Below are 13,184 nucleotides of genomic sequence, written 5' to 3'. Positions count from 1 at the left end.
ACCCTAAACTAGGCCATGGGTTTTCTCCGGAAAACTTCCTCCTGATAAGATGCTCTCAACAAGTCAGCATGTCAGGATTTATGCTCAGAAGCTGTGTCTTGAATTAGCGGCCAAAATGAAATATAAGCTTCTGATGCATAGTAAGGTTGAGTAATTACACTCCTTTATTCAACACATTAATTGCCAACTAACATATAACTTGTGGAAAAGCTGCATGCTTGCAGAAAATTGGTATGAGGAGCTTTTGTAGCCTTTGTCATGATCTATTAGTAAGTGGTTGTCATCACACAAGTTTCTCACTCTTTCAGCTAAGGCCAATTTATTTATTTCAATCTTATTTAACTTAAGAAGATGAAAGGGAGCTGCATTTTCAGTCAGGTGTGTCACGCCTGTGGGGCTTCAGTGAGGGACAGTTCAGATGTAGTTGCAAGCAGAGAGCTGCTCCCCTCTAGCGACTCTCTGACCTAACTGTGCCACAGACTGCTGTCAGACTGTGGACAAACCTCATTGAAATAAAGATGTACTGTAGCCCCATCTACAGGATGATCTATGAATTAACTTCATTAAATGAAGTCTTTCATGATTCAAATCAATCAATTTTCAATTGCTTGTCCGTGTCCTAAGCTTTTTTTGCTTAAAGGGAAAAAACATAGAGTCGGAATGTCTGCTCTTTGTGGAAACAATGACACAATCTGCTATGATTGTGACATAAAAATGCAGTGACTATTGGGAGGAAAGGGTGGTACCAAACATTTGATCAAAGAGAAATATTTTCTGAAGATTTTTTCCTACTTTTAGGTTTGTAATTTTCAGTTATATTCATGTTAGATGTAGTGTTTCCCACTTTTTATGCAGATGCTGCAAAGCTATCAGATTATCTTGTACATAGATTTCTCTATTAACATTATTTTCAATCCTTTGTATTTTTTTTTTTAAAAAGGAGGCTTTACTACACTGTAGTGATGGTATTTAAACTGCTGCTCCAGGCTGAGTCTCAGCCGTCTTGCTGATGAAGGATTAATTCACTCTCAGAATGCTAAGATAGGCACGGGAATGGTAATGCAAAACCTCCCCATATAGCCGTGTGTATAAATAAAAAAATGCCTGTAAAGGCCTGGAGTTTGTTGTTATTAAACACTAGATATTGACAAGCTGCCGCTATGGGTGAGGAAGGTGACTCACCAGGCAGATTTTACTGCAGAACTTACACCATCAAATTCCACCACTTCCACCTAACTTACACCATCAAATTTTAAGACTAGTCAGTGTTGAGCAATTGGCTGCATCATTGGCTGCTTTAGCTATTATCGGTCATCGTTATTATTACGGGAAAGTCTCTTCTTCCACTCAGACAGTTAAAGCAGCTGTGTTTTTAACTACTCCCATGTTGTCTTCCTCTGATTCGGAAGTGAAGTAGACCGTGGCCTGCACTGATTCACTTCATCTATCACGGAAGCAGCACTTGAACTCGGTTCATTATTCGGATTTCAGAGTGGAGGTTTCCAAGGTAACTTTGTTTGTGTGTGGGTGTGTGTATTCATGTGCATGTGTGTATGTGTCTTTCTTGAGAGGAAGTGAGACGGAGAATAAAGAACAGAAGAGCAGCAATGTGAACTGTTTCCCGCTCTTGGCACAGCTGCCCTGAGAGCATTCCTCCCACCACTCTATCCAGGGAAAGGGTTATCGCCATGGAGATGGCATTTGGCAGGACTGGTCTAAAGTGAGTTTGTGTATAATCACATGAAGGGGGCGGGATACTAGCCTGTTTTGTGGGATATCATGTTTGGGTTTAAACTTTATTTGTCCTAGTGGGCACGTGGATTATCTGAAAGCAATAAAAATAGCATTAAATCTAAATATATGGCTGACATACAGTGATTACAGTGTATAAACCTGAAAAATAAAATCTATGAGTGAATATTGTTAAAACGATACATTATTCAGTTGCATCTGGTCTGGAAACATATCAACCCTTTCTCTTTAGCCATTTAATCTGAAGGTATCTACGTTCAAAATAGGGGGAAAGCTTTTAGAATTACAGCTTTTTAATATGTCTAACCCCACCTTTCAGGTACTTTGGCCAACATTTCTGTTTCATGGACAGATTTGGGCTGTTATCATTAAATGTTAGCTCGATTCATAAAGTTACCTTTGCATTTAGGAAGTTGTTGAATCCACCACAAGCAGCCATAGGAGTTTTCAGTGCAAGTGACGGGCCATTCCTATGCTGGAAAAGCCAAACAAAGCTATCACAGAGGAAACAAGGTAGCAGGACCAGTGAACAAATGTGCTCTCTGGATAAAACCAAACACATCAGTGAGCTCTACAACATCAAAAGCATTGAGATCCACATGGGATGCCAAGTCCATAAAGAAATGTCCTCATTAGAGCAAAAAATATTTGTGCAAAAACTCCGTACCTTCTGCGTCAATAGCCTAAAGACCAACAAGGGCAGCTTAGACTTTTGCAAATAACAAACATAATAAAAAGGCACGCATCATAAAAAGGCAGAGAAGTTCTAGAACAGCCTTCTTTAGACAGATGAAACTAAGACCAACTGGAAATGAAATTACTGGATGAAAGAAAGTAGGGGTAAGAATCCCAATGCAAGGCACATAACATCATCTGTAAAACACATGGAAAGCGGTCTGATGGCATGGGCATGCGTGACTTCCAGTGCAACTGGGCCATAGTGTTTATTGATGATGTGACCAAGGACAGAAGCAGCCGGATGAACTCTGAAGTGTATCGTGATATATTGTTCTCCCACATTCGGCCAAAAGCAGCAAAGCCGGCTGGCCAACATTTAAAGTACAAATGGAATTGACACTAAACTTAATGCAAAAGCAGTGGAGGAGCTGATGGTACCGTGATTCAGCTGCGTTTCACTTGCAGAAGACAAAACCAAACGCAAAAAGACCCACAAACAAACAACTGAAGACAAAGGAAAGAAGACACCCATGTTCTGTTGATGTTGACTGGTTCCAGACGTCAAACTGTCAGGATTTTCAACTATGTATTAAATAAATATCAATTTTATTTCTGTTTGGTTATTTTAACTTGTCTTAACTAAGTCCTAAACACATTTTTTATCCATGTTCTTTATACAGCTGCATCTTAAATTTGTTTAGGTAAACAACTAAAATGAGACCTGTTTGTATATTTAATTACTTTGTATTGGAGAGGTTTTCCAAGCTATCCAAGTTTTTTTGTATGTGTGTTGTAAACCCATCTCTGTGTATGTGTGTGTGTGTAAAGTCTGCCTGGTGCCTGAAGCAGAAATAAATATGAAATCAGTAGCTATATTTACATAGATAATTTTACATGCAGCCAGCTTCATAGAGCAGGTGTGTGAGTGTGTTTAGGAAGTTGTCATGTTCACACTATTCATCTGCTCTTAAAGACAGAAAGAAACAGTTCCTGTTAAGTAAATCCATCAAGGCTTACATGCACACTCCCACAGACTCAGTGTAACAATACATGTGCCCTAATAAAACCCTTAAGGACAACATATGTCCATGTCTAGTGTGTATTTAACAGCTGTTGCTGGACAGCTGACCCTCTGTGCGTCCCATCGCATACTTCATCAGTCGCGTAGAGGCTGCCGACTCACCTGTTTATGCAGCCGTGTGGTCGGATTAGATGTGAGTGGAGAGCAGAGGAAAGCAGGCACACATGTTTCTCTGCCTCTTCTACTATTTAGATTTCCATCAGCCTCTTTGTTGTCCTTTCAGATTCCTCACCAGCCTTTTGTCTCTGCAACTAGCATCTTACAGGGAAAGACTGTTTACTGGGAAGATAGCTTTTTTTAGAGTGGGTTTACCGTTTCTTTTCATTTAGATCATAGGCTAAATCTCAATGCTTAATTCATACAATAGGATGGTTATGTTACAGCACATTTGGCCACATTATTTGCCTTGTGGGTAATTTGCTCTTTTCTCACAAAGTCATGTAATAATGCCACTGAGTTGCCACCCTCATTATTTTGTCTTTGCTCATCTTTGGGCACTCATTCTGAATCAAGAAAATCCATCATTCAGGTTCCAGTTAGGCTCCATGACGACTTCTGTTAGTGGCTAAAAGGCACAACAGAAATGCCGCTCCCCCTCATTCTACCTTAGTACTGTTCACACAAAACAGTGAGGCTAAAATAAGGCAATAGGGAGGGAACTGTTAAAAGTAATCGTGAACGGTCATAAAAACTGTAGTAGGTGATTTTTGTTGGCCACTTTGGGATGAGGGTTCAAACTCATACCAAACAATACATCATTTTCTTAGAGCGCATGTGTGATAAATGTGTCTATTCACACATCCTTCTGACAGAGATCAAGATTTGCTTTTTTCATCAATCCACATTTGCTCTCTGTTTATTACAGTTTTGCTCACTATCTTTTCATTGGATAAGTATCTCAGCCCTAAGTTGCTTATTGCTCCGCTGTGTTCTCCAGCTGAATGTTTAATTTGTCATTTGATTCAAGGCAGAGGGCATCATTTATCAAAGCTGTGTGCTGGAGATGGATGTAAGGTTGTAACTCAGTTGTAAAACTGGACTTACTCTGCCAGGCAGCCAGATTCTCATGAGATTCCCAACATCACAGTCATAGGATAATCCATCTTCCCAGGCTCTAAGCTATCTGTTAGCGGACAAAACGCAAAGTTCAGACCAATCAGCATCCTGTGCTGGCTGCCCAGCCAGGCTGTAGGTGTGACAGCAGTTAACAGCATCTTTCTGGCAGCTTTATTGATCACAATGGTTGAAGTTTGCTTCACAGACGGATGCTTTGGCCAATCACCTACTGAGAAATTCTTATAAGAGAAAGGCTTCTCTTTTCCATGTGGTTGTACTCCCCAGTTTCTACAGGGGACTCCCTATCTGGTATGTTAGCTTAAGAGTTTACCAAAAGAAGTCTAGAAGTAATTAACACAAAACTCTGTTCATTATTTTTTGGGTTATTTTTTGTTAATACATAGTTATTTTATCAATAGTTAGTATGAAAACACAATTTGGACTCCTTTAAAACTACACCATATATGGTTTTGTATAATATGTAATAGAAATGGATAATTTTCAATGATCCATTTTAGATTGAGTAATTAACTATGTCTTTTGTTGGTTGCATCACTGTTCACTGCATATATCATTCCTAAAGGGAACAGTTTGTCCCAGAGGTTATTTTCATGTCATCTGAGTAGACTGCTCTCCTACATACTGTTGCTAAACAGCTCAGAATCTTTAAAGGAGTTGGCTCTCACACCAGTCTCACACAGAAAGAAATAGGGGTTTCTATTTTGTACCCAAATAATCCAATAAGGTATAGAAATCCTCTTCAAGTTTACTGTGTGTAAATTATGTAACGGCCCAAGGAGTTTAAAAGTTGTTTTGTTGTTTTTGTGGGTTTTTCTTTGGGTACTCTGGCTTCCTCCTACAGTTTAAAACTATGCTCATTATGTCAATGGCGATTTTACATTGACCTTGATGTCCCAGTTTCTTTTAAAAACAACGAAATAGTCACTTAACAGACTACTTTGTTGTTGTGGTGTGTTAAGTCGGGTTAAATTGATGCAAGCCATGGTTTCTTCCTAACCTTAAATCACCTTGATTCTCCCACTTTGCAGTTATTTGTGTTGGTCCAATCTCCAAACGCCAACAATTTTGCCTACTAGAGGTGATGGAACAGTCAAAACGTGTATTTCGTGAAATGCTGTGACACTGTGTTACACCGTGAAGTTATATGTGTGTGCTGTAGCATGAAAGAAATCCTGTAAAAATTGTGGCTGTGGACATCAACCAGTAGATTAAATTTACGTGAATATTTCACGTTTTGCTGTGAGACTGGGATGAGGTGAAGTTTGTTTTTGTTTGTGACTTTCAGGGAATGCTTCTGCCTCCCATAAGATCCATTTTTGTCCCAGTATATAAAGGTACATTTTTGTCACTCGGGGTACAGAATTGTTTTTAAAAAGTACAGTTAAGCGGGCACAAAAAACTTACCAATTCTCAGTGTTCAGCGCTTTTGTCCTATAAAGGTACAGCTGGAGCAACAAAGTATAATTTCCCGGTAATTTTAAGGTAATTTAGGCTAAATTTGGTGTCAGATTAGTATGAAAAGGTGGAGGAAGGTTTTTAATATTCAAGGAGGTGCAGGTTTTAGGACCAAGCACAGAGATTTTGAGGGGGCAGGGTTACAAGGACTGTCAGTCAGGCCGGAAAAGAGCACACAGCTGCCCAGTGGCATCTGTTACATGCACACTTACATGCACACACAAACAGTATGTCTTCATATCGTGATTTATGATTTCATAAATGCAGAACTACAGGTGAAAAGGTTGTGCAGAGGAAGTGGTGGGAACTGACATTCAGCGATCAGTTCAATGCAAGTAGATGAAAAGAAAGGAGGGAAAGAAAAGGTGACAGAGAGGGGGGTTGAGAGTTGAGTGGTTGAACATGAGATGATGAGAATCTTGCTGCTTAATGTGAGAGTGTGACTGTATAATGTTTCGCTCTGCAGCATGGAGGTGAGAGGAGGTTCGAAAGAAGACAATGTGTTTGTGAGTGCGTATCTGTGTGTGGGATAGGTATGTGACCTTGGCTTCGGTGTAGAGTCCAGTTGTTCCAAATAATTCAGAAGGGCGCGCGGGGAGTTGAGAGGAATTACCCAAAAACACAAGGTGACTCATTTATTTTTCTGAGAACATATTCACAGACATGCACACATAGTGACCACTGGACACATAGATCTCACCGATTATACTTTCAGGGATTCAAAGTGATTAAATCCATACTGAATATATAAGGCAATTAGTTTAAGATATAGAACTGCAAAGGTAAACAGATTTTTATAGATATATATTATTTTATTCCCTTGGGGTACACAATAAAACACCTAAGTAGCATAAATGTAACTTTCTGTTATTTATTTCAGTTTTCTTTGCTTTTCAAGATTTGGGAAATATATTCCTTTAGTTTCCCGAAACGTTTTTTTTTATCCTGGGATAAGTGATACATTTTCTCTGAAGTGTAGCCCCTTTTCTGAGGAAACTAGATTCATCACTTGTGTTACTCTCAAAGAGAACGAAATCTCGGTTTAATGAGCAATCAAACAAATTTTACAGTTCCCTTCGTTTTCACATCCCATGGCTATCATTATTTTTGTAATGTGTAAACACTTTGGTTGTCCCCTTATCTTTGATGGATTTTAACTGGACAGGTTTCAAATGGGTCCAAATGGGTCTCTCAGTTAATTGAGGCGTCGGATTAGTGTTGCTTGGCCCTGACGGAGTTCTCGCCTGGCTTTGCAAAGCCCACAGCAGAGGCCTCCTGTCAAATGGATGCTTTAATGGCAATAGTCATACTCTGTTTATATTTATCATTAGTCAATACTATTAATGTCAAATAATCAAGGCTATTCATGTGTCCACTTTTGACTAGATTTTTATTTTGGATTACTTATCAGAAGTCTCGGGAACAAAATAAAAGTTGAGAAATAAAAGATAAACTAATCTTCTTAAGGCTTTGGAGGGCCTTGGCAGGTTTGCTCACATGTATGGCAAAATGATTAGGTCATGACTTGATTTTGCTGCATCATAAGGATTAGATGTTTCTCTTCTCTCTGTCTTTATAAGAAAAACACAACAAATGTTGTTAATGCAGATTAATGTCACACTGTTGTGGTTATAATTATCCAGACAAATCCCACTAAGTATGGCTTGATAGTATTGACGCTCGGCTTTGAAAGTTGCAGTAGCAAGGAATTGTGGGACAGAATTATCTCCTCTCTTTCCTAAAGGTTGGACCAGTGTTTCCTGTGCTGAAGGAGAGCACTGAGGCTCTTTTCCTTAGTATCTTGACAATTTGTACAGATCTCATCATTATTGTGATAGTCGCCTCGTGGATCGAGGAGAAGTTTCGGTGCAATCTGTTGGCTTCCTTAGCTAGGCTACTTTTTTTATTTGGCTCTGCATGTATGAATTGGACTAATTTGGAATTTAATGAATTGGATTATGATTGGATTACAATGAATTAGATTCTATTTGGCTTCAATTGGATTGTATCTTTGAAGTGCCTTGAGATGATATTTGTTGGAATTTGGCACAATTGAATAAATTAAAAAAGAAAAAAAAGAATTATTGCTGCTTAGATACCTCTGGGCCATATAATTCAGTCACAAGCCTCCCAAAGCAAAAGAAGCCCATTGAACCAGATCCCAGGTGTGAAACGCAGACAGGAAGCAAAGCTAGACAGGAAACAAGAGGGATATATCTCTTACAAAATAAAACAGGAAATGGAGCAAATACTAACTGAAAATAGTACAGGGAGCTTTACAGAAACAACAAAGGCACAAGGAACCAAGACTAAAACCTAACTAGGAGCCACCAGAGCACCAAAGTACAAAATCCAGACCCAAAACCCTCTGACCATGTCAGTTTCAGTCTTTCACATATTACCTTTTTCTGTATTTTATGTAAAAAATAATTATATTGGTCATTTCAAAAGTTAGCTGGTTAAATACAACACCTTCAACTACAGGACACTGTAATTTGGATTTGTAATTGTTAATATACTAATTGCTCCATTTATTACTTGTAAAAATGAATCAATAAAAATAGCGATTATCATTTTGAAGCCCCTATCCAGGGTGGCGGTCACAGATTTGAAAGATTCTGCTTCTGCTCCTTCTTGAAGTCTCTCTGAGCTCGTCCAGTGGAAATACTCCATGTCATCAGATGGAACAACAGGTGCTTTGCTCGCTGATTCATCACTCCGTCTCATATTACCTCTATGAAAATATTTCAGTTTACTTGTACTACTCGCTCACATGAAGCACCCGCTGAAGGTTCTCCTCTGCTGGGAAATTATTTCAACCACTTTGAGTTGTAACTTCCCACTGGCTAACTTTAGTCCCAGGCAGCGACTGAGGAGGGTTCAGATCCTGCACAAACACAACACACAGTTAGGCATCTTGTTTTCACACACACACACACACACACACAAACCCTAATGCTCAGGACAGCCGGTTTGCTGGGTGTGTGTGTGTGTGTTTGCGGGTATTGCCAGATCCCAGCATGGCTCATGTTTCTTAGAGCAACTTGTCAGAGCCCAGCTTGGAGCAGGAGGCACCAGTGAGGCTACAGCAGTTTCATACATCCAGAGCTACATGGGGACAACCACAGGGTTTCTTCCCTTGAGAGAAGCTGTGGTTTGGGATTGCAGTTGGCCATAAAACTGCGTGTTACCATGTGTGTGCCTCCAGTTCTGCACTGTTGCACAGGGCGCTTGAAGAACACCTCTTCACACAGATACACTTCTGGATTACTGCTCTAGAGGACACAGCTTTGGAAGTCTATGCACACAAGGGGTGTTCAGAGATTTTGCGAGCGATTACCAAAAGACGTTTTTCTGGAACTCATGCACATGGATATTTTGTTTTCCTGAGGTGTTTTGCCATTTTTTTTGGTCAGTGTATATCGAAGCTGTTGTGTAGGCCTCTTCATTACAGTTCTCTTCAGTCGTTGTTTGGTCACTTGACAAGCCGGTTCAGCGGCACTCATCGTGTCAGTAGCAGGGTCAGTGGCAGTATTTGGTCGGGGTTTGCGAGTTTCGGCCCCCACCATGATGATCAAGGAGACATCGTTGCGAAGGGACCCTGACCTGAGGGGGGAGCTGGCCTTTCTGGCCAGGGGGTGTGACTTTGTCCTCCCCTCACGCTTTAAGAAGAGACTCAAGTCTTTCCAGCAGCAACAGGTCAGTCAGTTCAACAGGCAGGATGGACACAGTGCAAGTGTAAGGAAGATGCACTCTTCATAACAAAATGTTTTACTGGCAAAAATTCTACATTGATATATTTTTGATTATCTATTCATTTATATTTTCTATGTAGTTTATGTCAGATGTGAAGCGGAATACAAACATATACAGTAGATGCATCTTGTTGCTCTCATACACACAGAGTTACATTCCAGGACGGCAAAGTATTCTGAGGCAGATACTGGTGGGGTATTTATAGCGCAGGAGGTGCAGGAATAGAGTGATAGAATGAACGCTGTGAAGAAAAAGACTGCTACAGCTGTCCTGTTCAATACAGACAGTATGGAAGCCCAAGAGAAGACACCAGGGAGCTCCTTCTGGAGCTCTGCTGGAGTTAGATTCAGGCAACAGTGTTGATTCATTTCTGGTATTTGTGTGAAAACTGTAAGTTTTCATGCCACGCCCGAACACCTGCACACAGGTCGTGTATTGGACTCGACATGTCATCTCATCATTCATTCATGGTAGTGTAAAATGCTGTCATGCGAATTGGGTCGTATGAGTTTGTTGGTAATAAAATAACTCTGCTCTGAGCTTCTCATTTGAACTGCATGTTTGGATGCTTATGGATGCTTTTCTCTCTTTTTTTTGGTGCTACATGATATGAATCTTGAGTTGGGTCATGAATAAAAATCAAGCAAAATAGAAGAAAATAAGGATATTTCAGAGACTGAACATTTTTAGTTGGCTCTTTTAAAGTCAGTTGCTGCATACTGATCTGCCTTGTTTCTTTGTTTTTCGTCTTTTTGAAATTCTTTTTTTTGTTTGTTTTGTTTTTTTTGACTGGTTTTGTGTTTGGCTCACTGATGAATGCATTACTGTGCACAAAATAATACATCTGAAGCTTAAAGAGATTGATCAGGCCATTATAAACTGAGTATTATGAAGCCCATCTGTGTTGTTTCTTTTGCTTTACTACAGAACCAGAGACTGACTGTTAACAATCATGTTAAGCCCTGCTTTACCCTGACTGCTACACTCTTGCACCACTTCAAATAAAATTCTGCCTGCTTTGTACTTGTTGGGCTGATGTAGTATTAACAGATTGCAAAACAAGTCTCTAGTTGTTTGTACAATTTGTTGCTGCCCGCTGGAAGTTTCCAATACGTTCTTACATAGGCTCATTATACTCATGGAGTAGGGCTGTTGTTTCTTTTACTTACCATTTTTAGAAAAAAACTGTGTTTTGGCATGGGCAAACCCTCATTGTCCATTCCACACGCCTGATATCCCCTCTTTCTCTTTTCAGGTCCAGCCCAAACCAGAGAAGAAACCGGGAACACCTCCACCAGCGCCTGCCGCAGCCACAGCTACAGCAACCCCCATACCACGCTCACCCAGCCCTCCTCCAGCTCCGGTGATAGTCACCCCTCCTTCTCCTCCTCCTCCTCCTCCTCCTCCTGCCGTTAACATTCCCAGGTTCTACTACCCCCGTGGGCTCCCTGCCCTGGGCCCGGCTCCCAACCACGATGCAGCCATCTCTGCCATCGAGACCGCCTTCACTGAGTTCGAGGAGGAGAAGGCTGATATTTATGAAATGGGCAAGATTGCAAAGGTGAGCAGTAAAAAAAATAAAAATCTAAAAAGTTACCTATGCTTATCATTTTAATATTAGTATGTAAACTCTATTTAAGAATGACAAAAATCTGAATAAGAAGTCCTGTTCCTTCATGACCATATCAGACTTTTCTTCTCTCTTGAATTTATTCCTCCTCGTTGATGAAAAGCTGTTTTTAGACAACACAATGTGTTTTTCATTGTGCGGTGCTGGTGGTTTTACACGTGTTTCTGTTCAGGTATGTGGGTGTCCACTTTACTGGAAGGCCCCAATGTTCTACGCAGCAGGTGGCGAGAGGACGGGCTTTGTGTCTGTTCACTCATTCGTCGCAACATGGAGGAAGTATGACAAACCTAATCATCATCAATGTCTTGCAAACTCAATATCACAACTGTAATCAGGCTCTGATGTCAAATTACTCCCAAATCTCTGCCCCTCTATTTCTGCAGGTTGTTGCACAGTTGCAACGATGATGCATCAAGGTTTATTTACTTGTTAGCTAAACCTGGCTGTAACTACTTGGAACAGGAAGACTTTATTCCTCTACTACAGGTAGGTGTCTGATCAGCACTGCTGAGCAACTCAGACATTACACATCCTGTGCTATCCTCTGTTCTTATGACATACTTGTGTAAACTTGTTTGTGTTTGTCTAATTAGGACATAGTGGACACACATCCTGGGCTAACATTTTTAAAGGATGCACCTGAATTCCATTCACGCTACATAACGACGGTAAATGGCATAGCGTGTTAATGAGATCTTCATTTTATGGTTGTTTGTTATTGGGTTTTTTTTTGTTTAATTGTATTTAACATTATGTTAGTATATCACTACCTGCTGCCACTTCTCACAAACAGAGTTGTGTGAGTCAAAGCATATAGTTCCAGGTGTCCTCAACATTTGCTCAATCTGCAAGACTGCAAAGTGTTACCATGAGTATATCTTCCTACCAGATTAGTCTAGATCTGTCTTTTAGTTCTGTTGGAAGCCCCCAGAATATCTCCATCCACGCAGCATCCTGCTCAGGTGCCCTAATGACCTGACTTCTTGCTATACAAAGGAACGGCAGCTATACTCTGAGCACCCTAATTATTCCTTTCTCTGTCCCAACTTGAGAGCAGAAACTCATTTTGACTCTCTGTATCAGAAGTCTCATTATTTCAGTCCTATACTGTGGAGAGTAACTTAATTTTTTTCTCCTCAGCTACTGTGTTGAGCAGTTTTATAAAGCCATCCTTACAAAAATGCCCTGATGTAACTATATGAAAGGAGTTATTAATAAGTGTTTCGCACAAATTCCATTTGTGCTTCCAGTATTTTTTTTAATTGTAATGCCAAAATTTTTTCACACAAATCACTGAATACTCTAACCCATCACAGTATCAGTATCTAATACCAATAACCTTGTCCTATGCTGTCAGCAAAAGTGCTTCTATGAACATCAGCTGTGTAACATTAGAGTGCGTCCGCCTGTGAATGTGGACTGGGACAGCTGCAGCACGTGCTGCAGAAGTCGAGGGTTTGCTTCACAGAAGTGCAGAGATGCTTGGGTGCGTCATTGTGCAGTGACATCACGGAAACACTGCTGCCCTCCCCTCAAGCCCATTTGCAGTTGAGACCCTGGCCCGCCACATGCCCATTTTAAGACACTTCCCCTTCAGCTTAAGTCAGCTGACCCATTACTGTATGAGACATTAGTAGCCCTGGGAGGTCCTTGTACCAGGAAATGGTTGCTAATCTGCTCTTTGCTGAACTAAGTGTTGTGTTTCAAAGACAGGATGTTTGCCCCCCAGGATTCCATTGATTATAAATGTGAACA

At 40.4% G+C, this 13,184-nt stretch overlaps 1 protein-coding gene across 2 annotated transcripts in view; it reads left to right on the top strand.

The window, feature by feature from the left end:
- Positions 1–13,184, top strand: part of ppp2r3a (protein phosphatase 2, regulatory subunit B'', alpha) — a 62,787-nt gene that overhangs the window by 42,944 nt on the left and 6,659 nt on the right. Inside the window, exons 1-5 of one of the 2 annotated variants that reach the window (XM_072365316.1) lie at positions 9,160–9,742; positions 11,055–11,360; positions 11,602–11,705; positions 11,813–11,915; positions 12,023–12,097. In XM_072365316.1, coding sequence (XP_072221417.1) covers positions 9,611–9,742; positions 11,055–11,360; positions 11,602–11,705; positions 11,813–11,915; positions 12,023–12,097 — 720 coding nt within the window. In that variant the 5' untranslated portion in view covers positions 9,160–9,610. Of the gene's footprint in view, positions 1–9,159; positions 9,743–11,054; positions 11,361–11,601; positions 11,706–11,812; positions 11,916–12,022; positions 12,098–13,184 lie in introns of those variants that run through there. The other variant, XM_072365315.1, reaches the window with a different exon arrangement.

The sequence above is a fragment of the Leuresthes tenuis genome, unplaced genomic scaffold (assembly GCF_036924035.1).
Source record: "Leuresthes tenuis unplaced genomic scaffold, fLeuTen1.0.hap1 SCAF_15, whole genome shotgun sequence".
Taxonomy (NCBI): Eukaryota; Metazoa; Chordata; class Actinopteri; order Atheriniformes; family Atherinopsidae; genus Leuresthes; species Leuresthes tenuis.
The sequence above is the reverse complement of the archived record's forward strand: the minus strand, read 5'-3'. Positions and strand labels throughout refer to the sequence as shown.